The sequence below is a fragment of the Pelobates fuscus genome, chromosome 10 (genome assembly GCF_036172605.1).
Source record: "Pelobates fuscus isolate aPelFus1 chromosome 10, aPelFus1.pri, whole genome shotgun sequence".
NCBI classification, from domain to species: Eukaryota; Metazoa; Chordata; class Amphibia; order Anura; family Pelobatidae; genus Pelobates; species Pelobates fuscus.
The window spans coordinates 99,665,483-99,693,328 of NC_086326.1; the positions used below are offsets into that span (position 1 = coordinate 99,665,483).

At 42.4% G+C, this 27,846-nt stretch overlaps 1 protein-coding gene across 1 annotated transcript; it reads left to right on the top strand.

Annotated features, from left to right (window-relative positions):
• Positions 1–4: 4 nt before the first annotated feature.
• On the top strand, positions 5–26,841 carry ZNF511 (zinc finger protein 511). Its single transcript, XM_063434367.1, has 6 exons — positions 5–248; positions 1,663–1,736; positions 2,144–2,345; positions 3,115–3,239; positions 20,446–20,619; positions 26,277–26,841. The coding sequence occupies exons 1-6, from the start codon at positions 93–95 to the stop codon at positions 26,344–26,346; spliced, it is 801 nt and encodes a 266-aa protein (XP_063290437.1). The 5' UTR covers positions 5–92; the 3' UTR covers positions 26,347–26,841.
• Positions 26,842–27,846: the final 1,005 nt, after the last annotated feature.

Genomic DNA, 27,846 nt, shown 5'->3' on the forward strand with positions numbered 1-27,846 from the left:
CGCAAAAGAGACGGAAGTTCTACCAGTAGAATTGCTTGGAACGCAGAGAGTGAGAGAGAGGTGGTGAAGGGACTCAGGTTGCCCCATGGACCATGGTGCCTCTCGAGCTGCTCTCTGCGCTGTCCGAGCCGGCTGCAGTGCTGAACCTGGCTGACCTGCCGGTTTTACAGGCTGACAGGAGGCAGGGATTGGGGGACACCGTCACCCTACTCAGGGTCCGATTTCCCAGGGAGCATGAGTTCTTCGAGGTAAATGTATCAGCTTACCAAAAACACTAACATGTATGTTTGGGAAAATAAACTGCACATCAATTGGGTAACGAGTAATGTGAGCTAATTCATGCATGGCTCACTGGGGACACATGTTGCTGCTCGGAGCTCATTGGTGTTTGGGCTCAAATCAGAGAGGGATCCCAGAATCCAAGCAGGGTATTAGTTTGCCCCCCTTCACGCCACATCTCTTAGTATGGGGCCAAGGAAAGTGTCTTCATTATTTGGTTTTTATTTATTTATTTTCTTTCAAATAGTTTTGAGCCTATTTTCCTTTTTCATACCATTGGATCTGTTACTTGTTTTGGAAATACTTTCAGTTCAGTTAATCTGGCATTAAATTTGAAATTCACTTCGAATTCACCTTATATTTTCACTTTGTTCAGTTAATCTGGCATTAAATTTGAAATTCACTTCGAATTCACCTTATATTTTCACTTTATTGAATAACTCTGTTTAATATGTAGTAAAAGTCTATTAAAAACCCATGGTTACTGCTACTTGTGACATGTATATCAATTCATAAGGTATATTTCATCACCTTTTGTTGACTGGAGGGTTATGGAATATGTCCAATTGGTTCACAAACACCTATAAGTTTGTCTGTGTGATGCCCTATGCCCTTAGCCCCTTAAAGACACAGCCTTTAGAAATAAAAGGTAATAATCTGGAAAATTTCCATTGTGTGTCCTTAAGTGGCTAGGCAAAAGGAAGTCCTAAATTACTAGTTGTTCTAGAAACAACTGATAATTAGAGAAACGGACAGTAGTTTGTGTCCATCTCATGTGTACAATGATTGTTTTAGGAATGCTTGTAATGAAATATTTAAATAATATTCTGTTTAATATTACGTAATTCAATATTCTGTTGAAGTGTTTAATGCAGCTGGCACTGCAAAACAGACAGACTGAAAACAGAATTGACTTGGAGACCTATTCCAGTTGATAAAAGAGGACCCTGCTCAATCGAGCTTACATTCTATAGGATGTAAGCTCGATTTGAGCAGGGTCCTCTTCAACCTATTCCCGTAAGTTTTTTGTAATTGTCCTATTTATATTTAAATCCCCCTCTCATAATATTGTAAAGCGCTACGGAATCTATTGGCGCTATATAAATGGAAATAATAATAAAATGGTGGCCTAAATTTTGGAATTCACTTTGAATTCCTGCCAATTCTCACTAGTGAATAACCATTTATTCTATTGGCCTTTGCATAAATCTTTCTAGTGACTATTCATTTTTAACATAGGCATGACATTATATCCCTCATATGTGTTGAACATCGTCTAAGAATTATATACATCAGTATATAAATAATAAGTAGAGAGATAATTGAACAGAATTATGGAAACACCTAGATTTCTTTTGCAATTATCTTTCTCATTTGGCACAGGATGGCGATGTTCATCGGCAGTTGTATCTCAAGGGCATTTTGAGAAGCATCAGAGAAGTGGAAGAAGGAACCAAGTATGCAATTTGAGTTATCAACAGTATTTTCTCCAATTGTAGTTTGTCTAGATCCCATTGTGGAATGCATTATTTTCGTTCTGGCTTCAACTTGTCTTGTGTATATGTCTCTCTTCTCCTGCTTTTAGTAAGTGTATAACTGACAGAGAAGAGTTACAAAAATGCCTCTCCTCTAAACAAATAAATAAAAAAAATAGCATTAAGCTTACCTTTTTACATGGCTAGGGCAGATTAATTGATATGTGATAGAGCATTTCCAAGAGTGAAAAACTTTTCCATCTTGACATGAATAATTAATTTATTTATTTTTCTGGGTCAGTTACAACTGAACATGTATTTTTGACAGAATTCATTGGACTTGTTTTCTTGTCAATCTAAGTAACTATTTCTGTCCCCATTCATTACAGAGTGGCAGAGTTCAGATGCCAAAATGAAGGCTGCTTTCAACTTTTTAACACCCTGGAGTCTTATGAGCATCACTATAACACACTGCACAGAAATGCCTGCTCAATTTGCAAGCGATCCTTTCCATCTCCTCGATTATTGGACATTCACATCCTTGAATGGCATGATGCCTTCTTCCAAATCATGTCCGAGAAGGATAACATGGTACTTCATTTCATAAGCCATACCGGCTGCTTGGATGTAAACAACCCTGAACTCTTCAGTTGGGTCGCAGGTGTTCTCATGTTAAATCTGACGTGAAAATTAAGTCTGTTGTGCGCGTGTACTGCATGCTGTCAAGAGACGTAATTAGATTCTTCCTTGCAATCAGTGCCTGCAAGGGGAAGTGTATATGTCACCTCCTCCATGCTTAATTCTAAGTGCCACCCACACCTCCTATTAGCCTTGTTTTTTTTTTTGTTTTTGTTTTTAACTCTAATTTCCCCACATCCCTCACTCTGTCCACTCCCTTCCCTTAATGGCGCAGACCACAAGCATGTGCTCCGAACAGATAAAATGGTCCAATTAAATGCCTCTCTATGAGAAGCATTTGATTGGTCCACAGAGAGAAAAGGAGTGATGTAGTCAGACAGGGAGTGGTGGATTTCAGGTATTAACCTAACTTTATTGGTATTTTGTTTTGTCTTTTTAAATTAACAAGGGGGGTCGGGGCATAGTAAACGGTGTCCAACAGAGCACTATAAAGAAACGAAGAAAAAGCAAACATTTGGATAAAAGGATTCGAGTAACCATTTTAAAGAGCCAATGCTTTGCTTTTCTTTGCAAGGGAATGTATCTTAATATCGGAGTTTAGCAAAGAATGCTTCTTTCTCTCTCTCTCTCTCTCTCTCTTTTTTTTCTGCAATCTTAAAAGGTATTAACCAAACCTTTTCTCTGTATTCAGTAACTGTTAACGGTTTGATTTTGCTTTCAGTTCCTGTGCTTGGTGGAGGGTTGCATGGAGAAATTCAAGACGGGTAGGGAGCGGAAAGATCATTTGATTAAAGTACATTTGTATCCATCTGATTTCCGTTTTGACAAACCCCTAAAAAACAAAAGGTACATCTAATTTGCATACATTCTCTTGTTATCACTAGTAAATCTGATAAAGAAAATGTTGATTTTATAATGTGTCACATAACTTCTTATATGTCAAGATTTACATGGAGAAAATTACCCTCCTTACACGAAATGATCATCTAGCTCCCAATGTTTTGCTTGTAAATTTTTCATGTTATAATTTACTTCTGAAACAAAAAAAACATCCATCTAGGTGGGAATATATAAACATACAATACTTCTATTCAGCTCGTATTTGCAAAGGTATCTGCAAATGATTTAACACATAAAGCAAATATAATGTAGTATTTAGCTGATCATTAAAGGAACAGCTCATTGAAGTGGTCTGGGTGCAGTGTCCGAGGTCCCTTATCCCTGCAATGGTAATTATTGCAGATTCTGAAAAACCTGCCAGGGTTAACTCCACCTCTAGTAGCTGTCTACCAGGAACACTGGCGGTATAGGGAGCTATAACTATAGTTTCCCTTTAAAATTAAATCACAAGACATTGTCGGCATTCTCTCTAAAAAACAACATTTTCTGAGCCCACATATAGACTCTACACGTGACAGGCCTATACTACAGTATCTAATGGACTTGCAGCATTCACCTTAGGTAAATCACATCTCCCAGGACCACGATCCATAGAAGGAAAATATGTGGTGAGGGGAAAAAATAGAACATTTATTTAAAAAATCATAAAATATATATATTCACATACGATTCAGCAAGAATGGGCCAGTTGCAGCTTCAAACTCAGGTTTTCTCCTGACTTTAAAGCACTAATTTTGCTTTGACTTTAAAGAGACACAGCTTATTGTAGTTGTTCTAGTGAGTATAGTCAGTCCCTACAGACTTCTTAATGTAAACACTGCCTTTTTAGAGAAAACCTCTAGTGTCCGTCACTCAGGCGGCCACTACAGGTGCTTCCTGGGTCAGTACTGCATAGTGTGCCGTACTGATGTTCAACGTCTCCACACTCTGCATGGAGATGCTGAACATTCCTCATATGAGAAAATGCCGTTTGGCATAGCACAGTGTTTTGTCACGCAATAAACTCCCATTGGAAACTACTGGATTAGTTGAGATCATGAAGCCATGGAGGTGGGATCAGCCACAGCGAGAGCGGGTGGCATTGGGAAGAAAGGTAAGTAAAATCCTTTACCAAGGGGGACTTTATTTTACCAGTATAGTGTCAGGAATACATGTTTGTAGTGGTCCTTTAAGCCTTTTTAACCGAAAGGTGAATTGTTAAAATAGTACTCAACTAAGAAGTTTACCTTGATGTTGGCCGCTGGGGAAGAAGTATACAGCCCTCTGAGAAAGATAATAGGAAATAATGCCAGAAGTGGGTGGAATTATGGTTATCAATTGAGAGCTAGAAATTCAGGAAAGACACTGAGCTGAAAGCGGTAACATGCTTGCTGAATTTTACTTGAATACAAAATATCTTAAATGTTTTTAGACAAACATTCTCTTTTTATTACCTGACCACATGTATTTCTTCTATGGTTAGTTCTCGGAAGACGTGATTTTCCTAAGGTAAAGGATTGCTGTTATTACTGATTACACAGTGCTGGGCCTTCCTTAATAGAAATGCCTTTTTAGGCTTAAATTTTAATGATCAACTAAATATTACACTGTATATAAACATTAATTAGTGAAGTGCTTATAACAGTGTTTTTCCAACTGTGTTTATACAGTAATATTGTGTGCAGAAGTTTCAGTTATGCATTATCTGTCCAAATTGTATATCATAGATGTATTCAAAGCTTTTCACCATCTCAAGTATTAGATAAGCATGACAAATCATGGAAGAGTTTGTTGTTAGGCTGATTCACTATTCTACTTTAAATAACTACTTTCTAGAACTGTTATACACCACCTGCGTATTAATCTGGGTTTTAAAGGGACACTATTGGAACCCAGACCACTTAATCTCAATGAAGCAGTCTGGGTTCCATGTCCCTGATGTGTAAAACTACCATTCTGCAGGGCAATGTTTACATTGCAGTATTAAAATACGTCTAGTGGCTCTCACTCTTACAGTCACTAGACGTGCTTCTGACAAAAAAAAAAAAAACTCTATGTCAACCAGATTTGCATCTTTGCTGTACATGCACTCGAGCCTCCCAATGCTTTCCTATGGGACAACATTGGATTGGCTGAGATAATCGATCTCTGATAATATCAGTCGAGTAGGCAGGGCCAGCCATGGACAGAGCTGTGTTGCTTGGGAGAAAGCAAAGTTAACTGCTTATTAACTCCTTACAGGTGGATGCTAGGGTCCTAAACATTTAACAGTTCACTGTAGCATTAGGAACACATATTTGTATTTCTAACACTGTTGTGTTTCTTTAAATCTAAATACTAGTACCAAAGAAATGTTTGTCTTTATGGGGACAGGTAACCTGTGGATTTTAATTTTTGAAATGGGTCCCTTCCCCTCTCAAACCCTTAAATATCTTGACCAAAGGGAGCATGTCAGTTCTTACCTGTCCTGCAAGCTGGACAGACAGGTAGCTGTGGTTCTTTCTGCTAAAGCAGATGGCACTGCACTAGCTTCTGGAGAGGGGGGGCAACTGAGCTGAGCTATTCGGGTGATGGTCTTTGAGCCTTCACATTTCCATTCTATTCTATTTCCTCAGATGTCTAGGCCCTGTACCACCAAAGAAATGAGAAAAAAAGCTTAGCCACTTCAAAAAAAAAAAGGAAGTCACACAGAAGTCCAAACCTTTAGTATTTACATACTGTGGAATACCATTCCCGCATGGTTGGAAAAAAAAATATTATAACCAATGCTCAAAGGAGTCGCTTGGAAAATCCTAGCAAAAATAAATTTTATCATTCCTAACATGGCTTCAAGATAATATATCTTTTCTGAATTTTACAAAAAACTTCTGCTGGAATCAGAATCTGCTGGTAAAATGAAAAAAGAGAGAGAGAAGCTTCCATGGGAGCGTTCAAGGAGCTCAGACATATCCAACTCCATGAGTAAAGCATCAGATGAAGAAACAGGTTTTCATACATCTGAAATTAACAAATTAATTAAAGGGATACTATAGTGCAAGGAATACAAAGCTGTATTCCTGGCACTACCGCTGCCCCCTCTCTCGCGCCCCCCCTCCATGGTGAATAAAGGGTTAAAAACCCTTTATGTACTTACCTTTTACCTGCGCCAATGTCCTTTGACGCTTGGCCGACACTCCGCCCCCTCCTCCATCTTGTGATGAGCTGTGTCTTATGCGCATGTGCGGCAGATGCTTTTCTATAGGGGAAAATCTGACGCTGGAGGTCCTCATGCAGAAAGGGAGGACCTCCAGCATCAGATACTGGACCAAAGATCCGTTACGATTCAGGAAGCCCTTTAGTGACTGTCTGTTAGACAGGCACTGACGGCAGACTTAGAGCTGCAATGTAAACATTGCAGTTTCTATGGAACTTCGATGTTTTACATTGCAGCACTTAGGGCAATCAGGACACTGGAGCCAGACCACTTCAATGAGCTGAAGTGGTCTGGATGCCTACAGTGTCCCTTTAAGGAAATTTGTAAAACATTAGAATTGTTCAGGAGAAAAGTATAATTGTTTTCCAAGGAAAAATAGTTCGATGTGATGAAAAGTGAATGGAAGCATCCAGAAATGTGTGCATTTATTTCTAAACAATTTAAAACACTCTTTAAATTGCAGAAGGCTGATAAATGGGAAGATCTTCAAAAGGCTGATGTTCCTATAGCACAATTGACCAGGAAAACAACAATTTCCACTGAAGAAGCAGTGACTCCTAAAGATTCAATGGATAAAAGGGCAGAAAACACTTGTAAAATCATTTTTCAGAGCAAAGATTTGCTCACAGTAGCAGCGGTTATTGGAACAGTGAATTCAGAGGTACATTCCCTAGAAGGACTCCTTAGCAGAATAATCTGAGGAAGATCCAGTAAGTCTCCTATAAAATTTCAGACTGTCAAATGAGTTTTCAACCGAACGGATGAAAGACTACATTAAACTAGCAGCAACCATGGTCTTGAATCAGAAGCTAGGAAAGCAATTGGGATAAAATCTTGGTTGGAGGATTCAGCCTCAAAATATACACTATGTGAACTCCTGTTTGAAAGACATAAGTTTTTTGTATCGCATTGGATGACTTGATCAAGCAAATCAGACACTAAAAAGGCTTTACCTCCAGAAAAAAGAATGAGATGGAATAAGAAACCATCCTACCGTGGGCAAAAGAAAAACTATTTATAAAAAGAGGAAATATTTTGTGCAAACAAACCAAAACTAGATTTTGGGACAAGAATACATCAGACAGAAATGACAAAAGGAAAACATTTTGATGCCACAGGAAAAGTAGGAGGCAGATTGGAAAAAATGTTTGACCAATGGACAGAAACAATATACAACCCATGGATTATAGAAAACATCAGAAATGGCTACACATTACGGTTAACAGAAAAACCAGCAGCTCAGTTTCTTTGTTCAAGAATGAAATATCTGGCAAAGGAACAAGCACTCCTTTCAGAAACCCTCAAGCTCCCTCAAAGACGAATTTGGAGGGCGTCTACTCCAGGTTATTCGTCATGGAAAAATAGAGGGAAGCCTTTGTCCACGAGTAGATTTAAAAAGGGTACAGTTTTGCATGGAAAACATTTAATCAGTAACCCATATTCTACAACAAACAGACGTTATGGCCTCGCCAGACCTAAGATGCCTATCTCCATGTTCCAATGAACAGAGCGTCAACAAAAATTCCTGAAATTTGCAGTTATCATTAAACAGGATACTCCCATTTCCAGTTCAAGGCACTGCCGTTTGGTCTATCAACAGCTACAAGAATATTTACAAAATCCTATTTCCATTAGTCGCCTACCTCAGACAACAGGGAGTTGCCTTAATCCCATACCTAGACTATTGGAAATTAAAGGCAAACTCAAGAGAAACTGCACAGGGACATTCAGCTAACAATCTGGACTCTCGAGGCCCTTGGTTGAATCATAAAGTGGAGAAAATCAGAGCTGTCCCTTGCCTCCATAATTGTATTCCTAGGTATGGAAATATATTTTAAGAAAAATAAAGATATTATATATATATATATATATATATATATATATATATATATATATATATATATATATATATATATATATATATATATATATATACCCTTTCCTGAAAGGAAAAAGATAAAAAAAAAAAAAGCTTTTTCAGGTCTACAAAAGACTCCTATCTGTTGTATGGGCATTCTGAGCCTACTAACCTCGAATATCCCATCTGTAAAATGGGCAAAGGCAAGGACAAGGGGAAATATTACAGGCTTAGTCAAGAGATCAGGAAGACCTGGCACAAGCATGACCGTTTCTTCAGCTGCCCTGTTACTACTAAACTGGTGGAAGAAATCCTGCTTCATTACAGCAGGCCTATCTTTCAAACAAAATCATTGAATCCGAATTACAACAGATGCTTCAGACATTGGCTGGGGTGCTTGTATGGACTCTCACATGAAAAATGGGAAATGGAATTCCAGGACACATCAAAAATCATCAAATTTCAGTGAACTTCTGTAAGTTCTTCTGGCAAAAAAAGCATTTCACAGAGAAATTCACCTCAAACCTGTTCAAATATAAGCAGACAATGTCATGGCCGTGTCATACATCAACAGACAAGGAGGTACAAGAGCAAAAATCCTCTCAGAATGATGTAAATAAATCTCTATCTGAGAAGAAAGAAACCTCTCCGACATCACAGCCATTCATTTCAGAGGGATAGTCAACATTGTGGCAGGCAATCTTATTTTGACAATCTCGTGTTTAGTAAAGTCTTTATTTTATTTATTTATTTATTTTGTAGTACAAACCATGTATTACATGGTCCAGCAGCATAACAGACCTGTTTCTGCTCAGGTATGTGCTGCCTGGCCTTATGTCAAGGGGATGATGCGTTGGTGATTGTCGCTACGGGGGGTGCTGGAGAGCTGTCCGCTGCTGCCTAAAGAGTTCAAGACCCGGTGTTTATGTGTGGTATACGGGTTGAGAGAAACGTTTCACACCTGTGAGACTAAAAGCGCTACATTATTAAGTCCCCATAGAAGCTTCCCAGAGTTTGGCCCTTGCTCGAATCTCCATCATGCCTGCCGCAGCCTTTCCGTGACGCTCAGTTTTGCCCCAATCTTCCCTTGAGTTAGTGCTTTCTTGTGCTCGTAGGAGGATGTTCCCTTGCTGGGTCAATGACTTCCTCCGCCATGAGCAGACCATGAAGCTGTAAGATAGCATAGCTATAAATAGGGAGGAAAGTAGAGAGAGTTTAGCGTGCTCCATCTTAACTAGCTGTCAGGATCGGGACAGGGATCCAACACGCAGAGTACAAAGAGTGGAAAGGTACGTATACCGGGCCTTAGAATGGCCGGACTAACGTACCGAGAGTAATAGAGAATAGTCAGAGACAAGCCGAGGTCGAGGGTACGGGAAGACAGATAAGCGAGAGACAAGCCGGGTCAAGGGAGAACAGAGAAGCAGGGTAGTACAACAAGCCGAGTCAAAACCAAATAGAGTAAACTAGAATACCAGAGCACTGAGTGACTAGACAAGCTAGAACCACGACAGGGCAATGAGCTGAAGAGAGAAGTAAGCTTAAATACCCTGGTTCTGGATGGTAATCACGCCTCTGACAAGTGCCGATTGGATATCGGACACTTGAGTGACAGGTCGCTCGTGATAGCGTCATGACGTCACGTATTGAGCGTCCCGCTAGAAAAGGACGTGGATTCCTCGCGGCCGGTGTTTAAGTGACTGGATGAACCGCGAGGAACGAAGGAAACAGCTCGCCTGGACGGGCAAACCACCAAATCTCTACCTCCCTTAGAGGTAGAGGCCTCAGGTACCCTGACAGTACCCCCCCTCTCAGATACGCCCACCGGGCGGAAGGAACCGGGGCGAGATGGGAAGCGGAGGTGAAATGCTCTGCGAAGGCGAGACGCATGAACGTCCTCCTGAGGTACCCAACTCCTCTCCTCAGGACCATATCCCCTCCAGTTGACCAGATATTGCAATTTTCCCCTTGAAATTCTGGAATCAATGATGGAGCTGACCTCGTACTCCTCCCGACCCTCCACCTGAACAGGACGAGGGGAGGAAACCTTAGAGGAGAATTTGTTGCAAATAAGAGGTTTCAACAAGGAGACATGAAAAGAGTTAGGAATGCGTAAGGCAGGTGGCAGAGCAAGGCGATACGCAACCGGGTTGATACGAGTGAGAATCCTGTAAGGACCTATGTAGCGAGGAGCAAACTTCATAGATGGGACTTTTAGGCGAATATTCTTAGTACTCAACCATACCCTATCCCCAGGAACAAAAACAGGAGCCGCTCTTCTATGCTTGTCAGCGTGTTTCTTGAACAACGAAGAACTATGTAATAGAATTTGCCGAGTATGATCCCATAATCTCTTCAGGTTGGCGACATGATCATCAACCGACGGTATCCCCTGAGAAGAGGAAACCGAAGGAAAAATCGAAGGATGAAAGCCATAGTTCATGAAGAAAGGGCTAGAGCGAGTTGAATCACAAACAAGGTTATTGTGTGCGAACTCCGCCCAAGGAATCAGACCGACCCAATCGTCCTGGTGTTCGGAAACAAAGCAACGTAGATACTGTTCGATCTTTTGATTAGTACGTTCAGCAGCTCCGTTAGACTGAGGGTGATAGGCAGAGGAGAAGTTCAATTTGATACCCATTTGAGAACAAAAGGATCTCCAGAAACGTGAGACAAATTGAGAACCTCTATCAGAAACAATCTCCGAAGGAATCCCATGTAGGCGAAAAACCTCTCTCGCAAAAATCTCCGCCAATTCAGGAGAAGTCGGAAGTTTAGGTAATGGTACGAAATGAGCCATCTTAGTAAATCTATCCACCACCGTGAGAATAACAGTTTGTCTCTTGGAAGCAGGTAAATCAACGATAAAGTCAATGGACAAACAGGACCAAGGTTTCTCAGGAACGTCCAAGGGGTGTAACAGGCCACATGGAGAAGCATGAGGTAGTTTAGTCTTGGCACAAGTCTCACAAGCTGCGACGAACTCCTCAATATCTTTTCGAAGTAAAGGCCACCAGAAATCCTTGGATATCAGAGAGTATGTCTTGCGAATACCAGGATGACCAGCTATCTTACTTTCGTGAAAACATTGTAAGAGCTCCAGTTGAAGTTCAGGAGGAACAAAGTTTCTTCCCTCAGGAGTGTTTCCGGGAGCTAGATGTTGTGACTTCAAGATCTGGTCAAGTAGCGGAGAATGAATTTTAAGACTGGTATTAGCAATAATATTGCATTTGGGTACAATGGAAGACACAAGTGGTTCAACTGAAGCAGAAGGCTCAAATTGGCGAGATAGCGCATCGGCTTTAGAATTCTTTGAGCCAGGTCTGTAAGTCAGAACGTAATTGAAATGGGTAAGAAACAATGACCAACGAGCCTGCCTGGAGGACAAACGCTTGGCCTCTCCGATATAAGACAAATTTTTGTGGTCTGTTAGAATGGTAACAGGATGTAAAGTACCTTCCAATAAATGTCTCCACTCTTTCAAAGCTTTGATAACCGCTAGTAATTCTCTGTCACCAATGTCATATCTGCTCTCAGTACCGGACAATTTTTTAGAGAAAAATCCACATGGATGTAATGGTTTATCAACACCCAACCTTTGAGATAGGACAGCACCTAAACCAGTCTCTGATGCGTCTACCTCAAGCAGAAAAGGCAGGGAAGTGTCGGGGTGAACTAAAATTGGAGCGGAAGCGAAAAGCTCCTTGAGAGTTTTGAACGCAAGAAGAGCTTCAGTAGTCCAATTCTTAGTATCAGCCCCCTGTTTGGTCATATTAGTGATAGGTGCGATAATTGAAGAATAGCCCTTAATAAAGCGCCTATAATAATTGGAAAAACCAATAAATCTCTGTACGGCTTTAAGACCTTTGGGTAAAGGCCACTCTAGAATGGACTGGAGTTTATCCGGATCCATCTTAAATCCCTCCCCAGGGATCACATAGCCGAGAAAGGTTACCTGGGTTTGATCAAAGCTACATTTCTCCAACTTGCAGTACAAACCATGCTGAAGAAGCTTGTGCAAAACCCTCCTGACTTGCTTGTGATGAGTCTCAATCTCACTAGAATGTATAAGTATATCATCTAGGTATACAATGACGCACTCTTGCTGAAATTCCCTAAGAACCTCATTTATCAGATCTTGGAATACCGCTGGTGCATTGCATAACCCAAAAGGCATAACCGTATATTCATAGTGACCATAGCGAGTATTGAATGCCGTCATCCACTCATGTCCCTGCTGGATTCTCACCAAGTTATATGCCCCTCTGAGGTCTAACTTGGTGAAAATTGTAGAGCCCTTCAAACGATCGAAGAGTTCGGTGATCAAGGGAATCGGGTAGGCATTTTTAATGGTTATCTTATTCAAGCCTCGATAATCAATACAAGGTCTCAAAGAACCATCTTTCTTTTTAACAAAAAAAAATCCAGCCCCGGCAGGGGAGGAGGACCTCCTGATGAATCCCTTGTCTAAATTCTCGTGAATATACTCCTCTAGAACTGAGTTCTCTTTCGTAGATAATGGGTATACATGACCTCTGGGAGGCATGGTACCAGGGAGTAGGTTAATTTTGCAATCAAAGGACCTGTGTGGGGGTAAGGTATCGGCTTTCTTTTTGTCAAATACTGCCTTTAAATCTAGATACTGAGGCGGAATTTGTGTCTCTGTAGAATTGTCAGAGGTAGTCGATGTGTTAGTTAATCCGAGAGGTAAGACCTTCCGCAAGCATTTTTCTTGACAATTCTTTCCCCACGAAACTATCTCCCCTGACTCCCAATTAATAATAGGGTTGTGTCTCCTCAACCAGGAGTACCCCAGTACTATGGGAATAGATGGAGAAGAAATGAGCATTAAGGATATATCCTCTTTATGTAGGATGCCAACAGTTAAGTTAATCGGTATGGTCTCATGGAAAATAACAGGCTCAAGTAACGGTCTACCATCGATGGCCTCAACAGCCAGTGGTGTCTCTTTTAACTGGGATGGGATAGCATGCTTGGCAACAAAACCCTGATCTATAAAGCTCTCAGCAGCTCCAGAATCGATTAGTGCCATAGTCTTTACTACTCCCTTCTCCCACCTCAAAGAAACGGGTAACAGAAGCCTGAACTCTTTGTAGTTGTGAATAGAGGACAAAGTAGAAACACCCAAGGCCTGTCCTCTAGAGAAACTTAGGTGCGAGCGTTTCCCGAACGATTAGGACAATTTAGGCGTAAATGTCCTCTGACTCCACAATACATACATAAACCCTCCCTTCTTCTGTACTGTCTCTCTCTCTCCGTGAGATGAGTACTGCCTATCTGCATAGGTTCAGAAATACGTAAGTCCTCGAACTCAGAATTTTGAAAGGTAGGCGCTAGTTTAAAGGAGGGTCTACGGGTCCTATCTCGAGTGTTCTGTCTCTCTCTTATGCGTTCATCAATACGAGATATAAAAGAAATTAAATCCTCCAAATTCTCAGGGAGTTCTCTAGTAGCGACCTCGTCAAGAATTACATCTGATAACCCATTCAGAAACACATCTATATAAGCCTGTTCGTTCCACTTAACTTCTGCCGCCAAGGACCTGAACTCTAGTGCATAGTCCACAAGTGTTCGATTGTCCTGTCTAAGGCGCAACAGTAATCTAGCTGCATTGACCTTTCTACCAGGAGGGTCAAAAGTTCTTCTAAACGCAGCTACAAAGGCATTATAATTATAGACTAGTGGATTATCATTCTCCCATAAAGGATTGGCCCATCTCAGAGCTTTCTCAATGAGTAAAGTAATAACAAATCCAACCTTCGCTCTATCTGTAGGATAAGAGCGGGGTTGTAATTCGAAATGGATGCTAATCTGGTTCAGAAAACCACGGCACTTCTCCGGTGACCCGCCATAACGTACTGGTGGGGTAATACGGGAAGAAGCACCTACAGTGGCTACCTCTAGACCTGAGACTGCAGGAGAAATAGAAGGAGTACGTGTCTCCTCAGGTGGGTTACTAGCACGAGACAAAAGTGCCTGTAGTGCTAGAGCCATCTGATCCATCCTATGCTCCATGGCGTCAAACCTGGGATCAGAAGAACCAAGCTGACTGTTTGTACCTGCAGGATCCATTGGCCCTGTCGTAATGTCAGGATCGGGACAGGGATCCAACACGCAGAGTACAAAGAGTGGAAAGGTACGTATACCGGGCCTTAGAATGGCCGGACTAACGTACCGAGAGTAATAGAGAATAGTCAGAGACAAGCCGAGGTCGAGGGTACGGGAAGACAGATAAGCGAGAGACAAGCCGGGTCAAGGGAGAACAGAGAAGCAGGGTAGTACAACAAGCCGAGTCAAAACCAAATAGAGTAAACTAGAATACCAGAGCACTGAGTGACTAGACAAGCTAGAACCACGACAGGGCAATGAGCTGAAGAGAGAAGTAAGCTTAAATACCCTGGCTCTGGATGGTAATCACGCCTCTGACAAGTGCCGATTGGATATCGGACACTTGAGTGACAGGTCGCTCGTGATAGCGTCATGACGTCACGTATTGAGCGTCCCGCTAGAAAAGGACGTGGATTCCTCGCGGCCGGTGTTTAAGTGACTGGATGAACCGCGAGGAACGAAGGAAACAGCTCGCCTGGACGGGCAAACCACCAAATCTCTACCTCCCTTAGAGGTAGAGGCCTCAGGTACCCTGACACTAGCTCAGTATTCGTGCTGTATGTAATAGTGAGTGGGTGTTTGATCAAGTGGTGTTGGGAGAGAAGGTGTTAAGGAGAGAGAGAGCAAGGTAGAGAGGGAAGGTAAAAGGTGTGTGAAGAGAGTGAGCATGCAGCCCCGGCATGGCCGCCCAGTCCCTTATAGGACCCTCCCTGAGCCCCCTTTTCACCCCCACAACCGAACCGCCAGCGTATTCAGTCTCAAGTGCACAAGTACACCATCCATGTCTTCCAGACCTCTTCGTGTGGGTCTAGTGTACCCCAGGTCACTGCTACCCATTCCTCCATCTGGCGTATCTCCTCCACTCTCCTAAGGATAGTTAGGGGGGTCCTTCCGGCGCCAGAATGCAGGAATCAGTGAGTGTGCAGTGATGAAGGTTTCCATAGTCGTAGGTGCTCTGTCTGGTAGCAGGTTCCGAAGGGGCTTTAATTTTCCATTACTACATATGTCTGACAGTCGAATGGACGGACCTCCATGTAAAAACTCCAGTGCTCGCCAGGCCTGGCGGATACGGATTTCCTAGGACCGGGTACATTGGGCCCCCGGGAGTGTTGAGGGAGAGCTTGTACCTGATTTGGTACCATATCTTCAGCGTGGCATCTATGAATGGTTGCTCCCATATCAATGCCCTGGATCCTTCCTCTGTCAGCCACACGGCAGACGGGATTCGGCCGCCCGCCATCTCACGTTCGAGGCTGCACCATATTTTCTTGGTCCCGGTCTTGTGCCACTTCACTTTTCTGGTCAAGTGTGCAGCTCTGTAGTATGTTTGAAAGAAGGGTAAGCCCAGCCCACTTCGAGTTTAGATCTCATCAGTTGCGACGTATGAAGTCTGGGTCTCCGACTCCTTGAGATGTAATGCACCACAGCTGTGTTTAGGGATTTGAAGAAAGTGAAAGGCAAATTCAGGAGTATGTTCTGAAAGAGGTAGAGGATCCTGGGGAGGACGTTCATCTTTATCAAGTTAATCTGCTCGGTCCAGGAGAAGTGGGGTTCATGTCTTCATGTCAGCTTGAAGGCTGTTAAGGAGTGGTTGAAAGTTAACAGGTGTAAGTCACATGTTATCCAGATCCCCAGGTATAGTAGCCGATCTTTGCACCAACGGAAGCAGTAATTCGAGATCAGGAGTTCCTGATCCCGGTTCGGAGGAGAGCTATTTAAAGCTTCTGATTTGTCTAAATTTAGTTTAAAGTTGTTCAACTCACATTTTTCCCGGAACTCTCAAAGAATATTGGGGAATGAAATCGGCAGCCGCTCCACGTAAAATAAGAGGTGCCTGCATGTGTAAATCCAGTGATTGATCGGTTTTGTTGGACGGCCTCTAAAAGAGGTTCCAGAGTCAGCACGAAGAGGTGAGGCAAGAGCTGGCATCCCTGGCGGGTCCCATTCGTTATCTGTATGGAGGGCGACAGCCCCCCATTGATGTTGGGGTGGAGTACAAATGTACAAAACACCTCCCCATTTCCCATGCTTTTTAGTGTGAGTAACATGAATTGCCAGTTTATCTGGTCTAATGCTTTCTCAGCATCCGTGGCTAGAAGAACCAGGGGACGGCGTGACTCCTTGGCCAGTTTCAGTTTGTTTAGGAGACGGATGTTGTTATCCCTCGCCTCTCTCCCAAGGACGAAGCCGCTTTGGTCGGCATGTACCAGGTCCGGGAGTACTTACTTCATGCGTGACGCCAGAAATTTGGCTAATATTTTAATATCGCAATTCAGTAAGGAGATAGGTTGATAGCCAACACACTGTTCAGGGTCTTTACCTTTATTTCGACAGAACCGTAATGTGCGCTGCCAGGGATTCCATCCCCAATTTGCCCTCCCTTAGCAGTGAGTTACATTTTTGTAGTATTGTAATGGGAACCAATCTGGGCCTGGTGCCCTCCCCGTCTTCGATGTTTTAAAAGCTCCCTGCAGCTCCTTGATCGTCAGTTCCTGCTCCAAGATTGTAGCTGTGTCAGCCTCAAATTTTTTGTTGGCGTGTGTGGCCAAATAACTTTGCACCCTGTTACCTCTCGAGGAGGTGTCCTGGGGACTCCGATCCACCACTCTGAGGTGCCTCAAGGCCCTTCAGATAAACCTTATACAGCTGTAAGGTATTGTGCTGTGTCCTCGGGAGTTATTCCACGCGGGTTCTAGGAGGACATTAAGGTCTCCCCCGAGCCTCAAAGTACCCTTGGAAAACCCCACCAACATCCGCAAAGTGGAAGACAGGAATACATGTTGCAGGAAGTTAGGTGCATATTTGGTGGCGAAGGTGTAGAGCTGGGAAGCAATGCAGCCCTTCACGAAAAGGTATCGCCCATCCGGGTCTGCCTTCCGCTCAATCAGTGTGAAAGGGGTAGTGTGAGAAAAAAGGATTGCGACTCCAGATTTCTTACTTTGAGGGTGTGATGCAAAATAGCCACTTGGGTAATGTCGGTCCCGAAGGATCGGTTCGGAGTTTAATTTAAAATGTGTTTCTTGAATCATTGCTACCGATGTTCGGAATGCCCAGAGCTCCCTAAGGAGGTGTGAGCGCTGTTTCGGTGTGGCAGAGACAGATGGAGATAAGCAAAGTGGTTCCTCCGCAGATAAGTATCCAACATGATCATAGAAAGATTTGGCATGCCATAAATAGATTTGATTGCCACCAGATGAAATCGGAAACTAAAACAATTAGCTTCCCTACACAAACAGTAGCTACTATGTAGATTTTCTCTCCATAACATGGTATTTCCACCAATTGCGGTCATCTCTCTTATCCTCAGAAAAATGTGCCATGAAAAAGCTTGGATCGTGGCCATCATGCCTTTATTGGCCAAACAGGGATTGGTTCTTGAAACTCCTGGAAATGGCATGGTTTGGCAACTTATAGGTCCTCAGCTGCAGGAGATTCCATTGGAACTACTATTGTTCATGGCATGGCTTCTAAAAGGCCTTTCTAACAATTTAATTGAAGTAATTATTAATTTTACCAGAAAATCCATGTTAAGAATTTATTTGTGGATATGGAATAAATTCCTCCTATTGTCCAGTAAAGAGTTTTGTGATTAGTTTGAATCCTATCATTCTGAAAATCTTGAAATTTTTGAGATCTTGGTTTTCTAAAGGTTTAAGTGTCACCACCTTTAAAGTGCAAATATCAGCCCTCAGTCATTTCCTACTGCAAGATCTTGCCTCATACATTCTACGAAGTTTTGTGTTACAAACTGCTATTTGTAACTGGCCCTTTAAATGATAAATTGCCCTGCTTCCCTGGATTGTGGAGAAGCCTATTTGCCAGCCTCCTCCCGCATGACTATGGCCCTGGGAGATTGGGCCCTTTAAAAACAGTTGACCCTTACCTTCTCCCATACTGAACTTTCAGCTGCAGAGACTAAGTCCCGTTCGAAGATTCGAACGTACGTCGTTTTTCTGCATGAAATTGACCGACCGCACAGCCCAAATCTATGGAACTGTTTTGGGCAGGAAAATGTGCTTGCGGTCGGTCATAAAGGACTTCCGTCTAACTTTTGATCTACTGGATGGATTTGAAGGTTCTTTTGGTGCCAATAAAACAGAATGACTTGACCCTCTAACTTGCAGCCTTGACTCATGTTTGTAGGGGACAGCTATAATCACTACAGGGATTGCTATGCTCTTCATACTCCCTTAGCTTCTGAGCTCTTGTAAGATCTACTGGAAGGATTTGGCTGATTCTTGAGTGTTTATGTTTAAAGTGTGCTGATTAATAATATGCAAGATTGGATGTATGGTTTTAAAGTTACAGGGTATGTGTAAAAACTGTATTTTTACTGTCTGTGATAATTATGTTAATCCCTTGTGTAACATAATTATATCACAGGCAGAGGGGAGGATTTTGTGTGTAATTGCTGGGAGTGTTTTCTGTAATATACGTGTGTGATTGGTTGTTTTGTAACGCCCTGTGGGTGGTCCTATCTAAGGGGATCCTGCATTAAAGAAGGTTATTTTGGTGTCAATAAAACAGAATGACTTGACCCTCTAACTTGCAGCCTTGACTCATGTTTGTAGGGGACAGCTATAATCACTACAGGGATTGCTATGCTCTTCATACTCCCTTAGCTACTGAGCTCTTGTAAGAGCTCTTGTTCCTTATCCTGCTTTACTCTACAGAAGGAAGAGGTTCACCTACTGGAACCTGGAGCCTGGTCGTAGGTCCAGGGCGCAGAGCAGACGGCGAGATACCAGCCCAGCAGCGGTGGTTCGTGGAGTCTGCAGTACTTATGGTGACTATGCAGTAGTTATGGTGTCTACGGTGCTGATGTTCCTTTGGTGAGCGCTAGGAGCATCCTTTTCTACGGTCCAACTTCCAGCCAGCCTGGGGGCAACCGTGACATTTTGTTAAAGCCATCTGGTAGGTGCACCCTCCACAAAAATGATTTTTTCCTACTTGGGATCTATGTCTAGTTCTTAATGCCTTATGTGAGAGTCCATTTGAACCTCTTCACAAGGTCCCACTAAAATCCTTATCAGTCAAAGTCACCTTCTTAATTGCTATCACTTCAACCAAGAGAGCCTTAGAGATCCAAGCTGTATCAGCTTCTGAGTACCACCCAATTTTCCATCAAGACGAAGTTGTGCTGCATTTAAGGCCTACTTAATGCGCTAAAGTCTTTAACAAGGATAACATCGACCAGATAATTGTACTACTTTCATTTTGTCCAAACCAGCTTATCCTAAGGAAGCCAGGCTTCACTCCTTGGATGTATATCAGACTATTCAAACTTACCTGAACAGAACAGCTTCCTTTCGCAGATTAGATCAGTCTCCTCAACTTCAGAGGACAATTAAAATGTAAAGAAGCCTCTAAGAATACTATTCCTCATTGGATTAAGGAAACCATCGAGGGTTGATATGAAGCCCGGGGGATGAATCTACCAGTGCAAATGAAAGCTCACTCTACTCTGGCAGTGGCAATCACATGGGCAGAAAAGGCGCATGCTTCTCCAAAAGACATCTGTAAAGCCACAACATGGTCACCGTTTAACACTTTTGCATTGCAGGTTAGACATCCATTTATCAGCTGAAGCATAATTTGTGCGAAAGGTGTTGCACGTACTTGTGACACAAGTTACCCTTATCCGATTTTGCTAAATCACTTTGGTACTGTCGCTAAACGTAGAGAAAACAAGAAATTTTACTTGCCGTAAATTCTTTTTAATATTTTTTTAGCGGCAGTACATGTTTCTCTCCATTTTCATTAAACTTATTTTTTTTGCAGTAATTTGGTGTTTGCTGGTTATTTCTTGTAGCTGTTGACATAGCCCCCATGGTCAATGTATTTAAAGGTTTGAGAGGGGGTGGGGCATAATTTAAACATTACATCTGCAGGTTATCTCTTCCGATAAAGAAGAACGTCCTTTTGGTACTGTGGCTAATACTATGGAAATAAAGAATTTACAGTAAGTAAAATGTTGTTGTTTTTCTCTGCAGCAAAACAAAGCAAGACCGGAATGTGGCCAAAGCATTGTCTATGGAAACCGATCATATGGAGGAACCTGCTGTGGAGTCCATGGATGTGGTTTCATCTAATGCTAGTGATGAATCAACTGAGAACAACATTGCGGCAGATACCACAGCTCTATCTAACCTCTACAGCAAATGCAGGTAAAGATGGATCAAACACTCACATTTGTTATGTGAATAAATCAATATAGAAAGTACCGTATATACTCGAGTATAAGCCGAGTTTTTCAGCCCATTTTTTGGGCTGAAAAACCCCAACTCGGCTTATACTCGAGTCAAGGTCTGTATTATGGCAATTTGCATTGCCATAATACAGACTGGGGGAGAGGGGGGCTGGCAGAGCTGTAACTTACCTGTTCTGCAGCTCCTGTCAGCTCTCTCCTCCTCTGCGCCGTCCGGTCAGCACCTCGGTCAGCTCACACTGGAAGTCCGGCTCTCGCGAGACTTCCAGTGTAAGCTGACAGAAGAGCAGAACGGACGGCGCAGAGGAGGAGAGAGCTGACAGGAGCTGCAGAACAGGTAAGTTACAGCTCTGCCAGCCCCCCTCTCCCCCCCCACTGAACTGCCACTGGACCACCAGGGAAGGAGAGCCCCCCTCCCTGCCATATATCAAGCAGGGAGGGGGTACGAAAAAAAATATATATAAATAAAAAGAAATAATAAAAAAATAATAATACTAATAAAAAATTAATAATACAAAAAAAAAAGGGGTATAAGGACCACTAGGGGGGGGGGGGGGGGGTATAAGGACCACTATGGGAGGGAGGGGGTGGGTTAAGGACCACTATGGGAGGGAGGGGGGTATAAGGACCGCTATGGGAGGGAGGGGGGGTATAAGGACCACTATGGGAGGGAGGGGGGTATAAGGACCACTATGGGAGGGAGGGGGGATAAGGACCACTATGGGAGGGAGGGGGGATAAGGACCACTATGGGAGGGAGGGGGGATAAGGACCACTATTGGAGGGAGGGGGGTATAAGGACCACTATTGAAGGGAGGGGGGGATAAGGACCACTATGGGAGGGAGGGGGGTATAAGGACCACTATGGGAGGGAGGGGGGATAAGGACCACTATGGGAGGGAGGGGGGGGGATAAGGACCACTATGGGAGGGAGGGGGGGGGATAAGGACCACTATTGAAGGGAGGGGGGGATAAGGACCACTATGGGAGGGAGGGGGGGGATAAGGACCACTATTGGAGGGAGGGGGGGGATAAGGACCACTATGGGAGGGAGGGGTGGGATAAGGACCACTATGGGAGGGAGGGGGGGTATAAGGACCACTATGGGAGGGAGGGGGGGTATATGGACCACTATGGGAGGGATGGGGGGGGGATAAGGAACACTATGGGAGGGAGAAGGGGGATAAGGACCACTATGGGAGGGAGGGGGGTATAAGGACCGCTATGGGAGGGGGGGTATAAGGACCACTATGGGAGGGAGGGGGGTATAAGGACCACTATGGGAGGGAGGGGGGTATAAGGACCACTATGGGAGGGAGGGGGGGATAAGGACCACTATGGGAGGGAGGGGGGGGGGATAAGGACCACTATTGGAGGGAGGGGGGGGATAAGGACCACTATTGGAGGGAGGGGGGGATAAGGACCACTATGGGAGGGAGGGGTGGGATAAGGACCACTATGGGAGGGAGGGGGAAGTAAGGACCACTAGGGGAGGGGAGGGTAAGGACCACTAGGGGAGGGGTGAGTCAGGACCACTGGGGGGGGGTGAAGGAACACGGGGGTGGGGAGGTAAGGACCACTAAGGGAGGAGGAGGGGAAGTCAGGACATATGGGGGGGGAGGGGGCGGCAAATTTTTTTTTGCCTACGGCGGCAAATATCCTTGCACCGGCCCTGCACACACTGCATTCACACACTGCATTCATACACACACACGCTGCATTCATGCACACACACGCTGCATTCATGCACACACACGCTGCACTCATACACACACGCTGCACTCATACACACACGCTGCACTCATACACACACACATACGCACACACTGCATTCATTATACACACACTGTAAATAAATATTCAATTAATATATTTTTTTTAGGATCTAATTTTATTTAGAAATTTACCAGTAGCTGCTGCATTTCCCACCCTAGTCTTATACTCGAGTCAATAAGTTTTCCCAGTTTTTTGGGATAAAATTAGGGGCCTCGGCTTATATTCGGGTCGGCTTATACTCGAGTATATACGGTAGTTGATAAAATGAAGCAAACTTTTTGAAGCAAATTTTTCTTTCTTTTCAAAATGCTTGGCGTCCCTCAGCACACCAAACCCTATCGTCTATAGGTTTTATATTGAGGGTAACCATTAACTACTACTGCACTCATTTACATTCCATGCAATTTATTCAGTTAAGCAAAATGTTTTTTTTATTTTATCTATGGGTGACATGTCAGGGCTATCATTATATAAAATGTGTATAAACTATGTCAGGATAGTGATGAAGCAGTGAACAACCAACTTGGCTACGTTTGACTGCCCAGATCCACAAGAATCCATCACAGACGATAGATTAAATTGACAAAAACTGCTTTATTTCATCCTTACAAAACAATGCCTATGACTAAAAGCAGCTTACCAGATATGCATAAGTTGTTTTGTTTTTCTGTTTTTTTTCCCCCTTCTCGATCTAGCTTGCTGTTTGTTTTTTTTACTTATCCACTGTACACTGTCTGGAATAATGTCAGAGCTTCTGCGCACGAGATGCTTGTGCCAAAATATTCAGGTGCAGAGTTTAATAAAAAAAATTATTTTATTTTTTTAATGAGGGAATTTTTGGGAATAATTAACAAATTTGGGCAAAAGGCAACTGATAAATTGAAAACAGGTTTGAGGCCAAATAGATGCAGACATATATAATGCCCAATTCAGAATTGGTTACAAGCATGGATTATTGGGCACAGATTAAATAAACACTGTTCAATAAGGTATACATAAGGAACCCTATGGTCCATTTGTAAAAAGTTATATCACTGCAACAAATTATCTTTGCAACTGCATATTAAAGAGTAAGTCCGAAATGTAATAGTTCAAAAGTAGGAAGCTCTTAGGATGGAGAAAGGGTTGACTATAACTCATACAAGCTGTTAGAGTAGGATCCCATGGGTATTTGGAACAATAGGACCCAACTCAAACCTGTGCAAAGGCAGCTTCTTGTATCTATAGTGGAATTTCCCAGGATCATGACATCATTTGGCAGCATGGGCTGGGTGGCATCTGGAGCCAAGAGAATACCAAATTCCAAAGATATAACGAGGCCAAATCAGCAAGCAAATTAAGAATCTAAAACATTCTAATGAGAGCTTGGACCAGGTGGAGTGCAGTTGTAAATTCAGATCACAGAAGCCAAGGTCGAAATTCAGGAAACACTTAACCAGGAATAAAGACTGCAGATCGTGCATTATGCACATTGCAAAACCAGGAAACAACAAGGGTACTGGGCTCTCTCTATAGTGCAATGGATATGTAAGGGCTGCTGTATACAATACAAGGATTCCCAAGACCTCGTGTGATAGTTGAACAGAAAAGGGTATGGCGTATACTGCGCCTAGAATCATACGTACATAGAACTTCAGAGGGTACGATGTTGAGAGAGAGAAAAAAAAAGGACAATAATGGTACAGTACAATATGATAAAGTGCACATAGTGAATATAGTAGCTATAGGAGAACCACTCTCATTTTGTATCCTGAGGGTATCCTCAACATCGTACCCTCTGAAGTTCTATGTACAAATGATTCCTGGCGCAGTATACACATTGCTAAACCAGTATGCAAATGCAACCTGGATACCTGTGGTCTGAGTTTAAATACACCTGGTTAACTGAGGGGCTGGCTGTTAAATGGAGCAGGATGACCATGTAAAAAAAAACCACCTGTGTTCTTTCTTGAAGAAAGACCATGTAAATTTAAATCCCCTGGTGTCTGACATACTCTAATGCACACATTCTGTAACATTCCAGTTGAATCCGCTGTGGTTCAATGTGTTTAGCAACCAAGGCCTAAAGCAAGGTTAAAGTCCTTCTATAGACAGACTGCCCATGACACATTCAGGAGGTTTCTTGATTTATTTGGTTGTTTACTTTACACAGACCTCAAAATTAGTTTAAAAGTTGTCAGTAAAGTGTCAAGTGGTTAATTTGGAAATTATCATCCATGACTTTTTTAACCATTCGCTTCTGATCCATCTTTGTTGACGTTTTTCCAGCCTATCTTAATTTATAGTTTCTCTACACAACATGCAGTTGCAAATGCACAGATTATTTCTACTGCAATTTATATATATATATAATATATAGAAAAAAAGAAATACAAAAAAGTAGCTGCTCACCGGTCTTTTAAAATTCAAATATTTTATTAAATCACATTAAAATCTGCGACCAACGTTTCAGTCCCCGCTCGGGACTTTCATCAGGGTCAAATATGATAGGACAACACATAATGCATGCAAAGAATGACAATATATAGCTATAATAATAATTAGAAATAACTCACCCAGGTGCATTGTGTCAGTGGCGTTTCCGCCATGTGTACTTCTGGCTATGCGCACTAGGTGACTGCTAAGCTCCACCCCCAACTCTATACATGATAGGGTAACATTAAGCCGACTAGGCAGCCATGTCTGTCATGGCTGCAAAGAGCGGTGCGGCATATCAACCGCGGCTAAACGCCGTCTATGCTTCCGGGTGTGCGCCAGCACCTATCCTGAAGCTCCGCCCTCCAATGTACACGTGATAAGTGACATAGTGGATGCCGGCTGGGAGAGAGGTTGCTAAGCAACCAAGTGCGTTCAATAACCATGAACAGTGTATTAAAACAACCATGATAGGTGTATACAAGTGAACATGTGAAAGATGCTTACAAATATTATTATAATGTAAAAAAATGATATAGAATGTAGTAATTAATGACCTAAAAAGGTTTAAGGGTCTCGTACATGCATTGAATCATCTCTCCTCGCTCATCAGGTTTACAGCCAATATAAACACCGATAGAGTACAATATCTTGACTTGGAATTGTCTTGTGGGCCTAGTGGGATAGAGTATTCTCTATATTCTAAGCCCACCGATCGAAACACCCTATTGCATGCACATAGTGCACATCCTACCGCACTTAACCCCTTAAGGACCAAACTTCTGGAATAAAAGGGAATCATGATATGTCACACATGTCATGTGTCCTTAAGGGGTTAAGAAATCTATACCCAAGGCACAATTCCAGCGGGTTATTCGGAATAATTCAAACCAAGCCAAGATGGAATTACAATTGGATACCATGACCCAAAACTTTGCAAATAGAGGTTATGAAAGCCGGGTGCTGAAACCTATACAAACGATGGTATTCCCTATGACATTTCACAATTCTTCACAACAAGTATCGACGGTGATCAGGGAAAATTGGAAGATGGTTGCTACTGACGATTTTTTTCCTTTTATATATATATATATATATATATAAATATATATCCATTTTACCTCACTCTTTCACATGACTAAATATATTCTATTAATCATAAACAATATTGGCTCCTTTTCATATTATAGCCTTTAATAAGTCTTCAAGCCAAGCTGAGATCTTATTCCCTTATTCAACCACATGTATCTTCTCCGATCTTCAGGCACCATGCCAACAAGAGTCTTTGAAGTTTTAAAATAGAAGTCTCCTGTTACTGAACTAAAACCAATGGGTTATACCATCTGGTATATTGTATAACACATAAATAATTTTCTCTGCAAGTACTGTTTGTAACCATACATTTTTATCTTTGTTTGTGTTTAAGGGTCCCTCGAACCATATGCTTCGGCCACGGATCAGTCAGAGGTTTCAAACATGCTAAGAAAAATAAATAAGGAATAATGTAGAGGTTGCACAAAATTTTAAAGCTGTTTAAATATTACCTGTTGTATGGAACATTTATGGCATGTGCTGATTGTAAGCTCTTTCTGGACTGTGGCAGTAACTTACCAATGAGTGATTTACTCAGCCAGTAAATTCGAACTGCTTACTTCATGTCATCTATGTCATCCAACTGGCCTATAAAACCAGCTCTGTTATACTGTAGAAGTTTTGTTCAGACTGTTTAAAAGAACTCCAGCAGATGGCGCTCGTGTATCACAAACGTTCTAGTTTTGCACGAGTGTCTAAAAAAGTAATAGTTTATTATGGTGTCCTCTACATTGGGAGATCTGTTGTCATTGTCAATGACTGTATGGCTACAGTTCAATCCTGAATGTAATTTGATGGTGTAAAAATAGGTATGCAGTTCTAAATGTAAATTGCACTATTTGTCTTTTGCAGAATTCTTATTGCCTTCCATTGTTATATTGTATTTGTGTGTTTTTATGTATGCGTTAATAAACTTATATTTAATATGCTTATGGCTTTTGATATGTTGCTACGTTGCAATCAATGGATTAATTAACCCTCTCTCTTAAAGTACACTAATTGTGGACGGAAGTGGACACGTGCCAGTGTTATCACAGAGGTGTGCGTAAATGGAACCCTGTGCATGGCGTTGGGTTAGTAATGATGAACAATTATAATAGACATTCCGTAGCGAGGGGATGAGAGGACAGTGAAGAGCATTTGTCATTGCTGTTTCCTGGTGCAGCATTCCACCCTCTGTCCTGTAGCCAGTCAATAATGGAATGAAGTTGCTGTAACATTGAGGCTGCAGACACTGCCAACTCTTTGGATTAAAAGAGATACAGAGAAGCTGCCTGCCTCCTCTTCACGTCTGCATACCTTGTCCCAGGCCTTTTTAGCCTAGTGACAATGACTATAAACCTACCTAAAGTCTCCCACCTTTACAATGAGTTTAATTACATTCATTCATTGGCCTAGTCAACTATATTCACAGTATGTAGCTGTGCTTTTTTTTTTCTTTTCATATTGCTGTACTATGTGATCAACAGCAGTTTATATGCGTCCATTGTTGCAATTAAATATCTCCACCACACTCGTGCATCTCCATTTATACTGACCACCACTCTGCAGGCTGCAGCATTATATGTCCCGAGTTTGGAGCCCAGAATCTGAGCCTGCTACTGTGTCCCTTGTGCCAACAGTGACCTCCAGGAGCTACTGCTGTGACCTAGTATCCGCTAACCCTTAACCCACATCTGATGTTTGGGCAATGTTGAGTGAAATTACGGGGTAATCTAAAAAAAGTGTAGTTTTCTGTAATGGAGGAGAACCCCCTCAAGCAGTTTACATCCTAATCTACATTCCCTGCAAAGCATAAGTATTCTGGCCATTAGGGGCAGTGCTGGATTAGTGACTTCATGAACCTGGAGCTAAAAATTGCTGTTGGACAAATAAAATGTGAATTTGCAATTCCATTGCTTAGA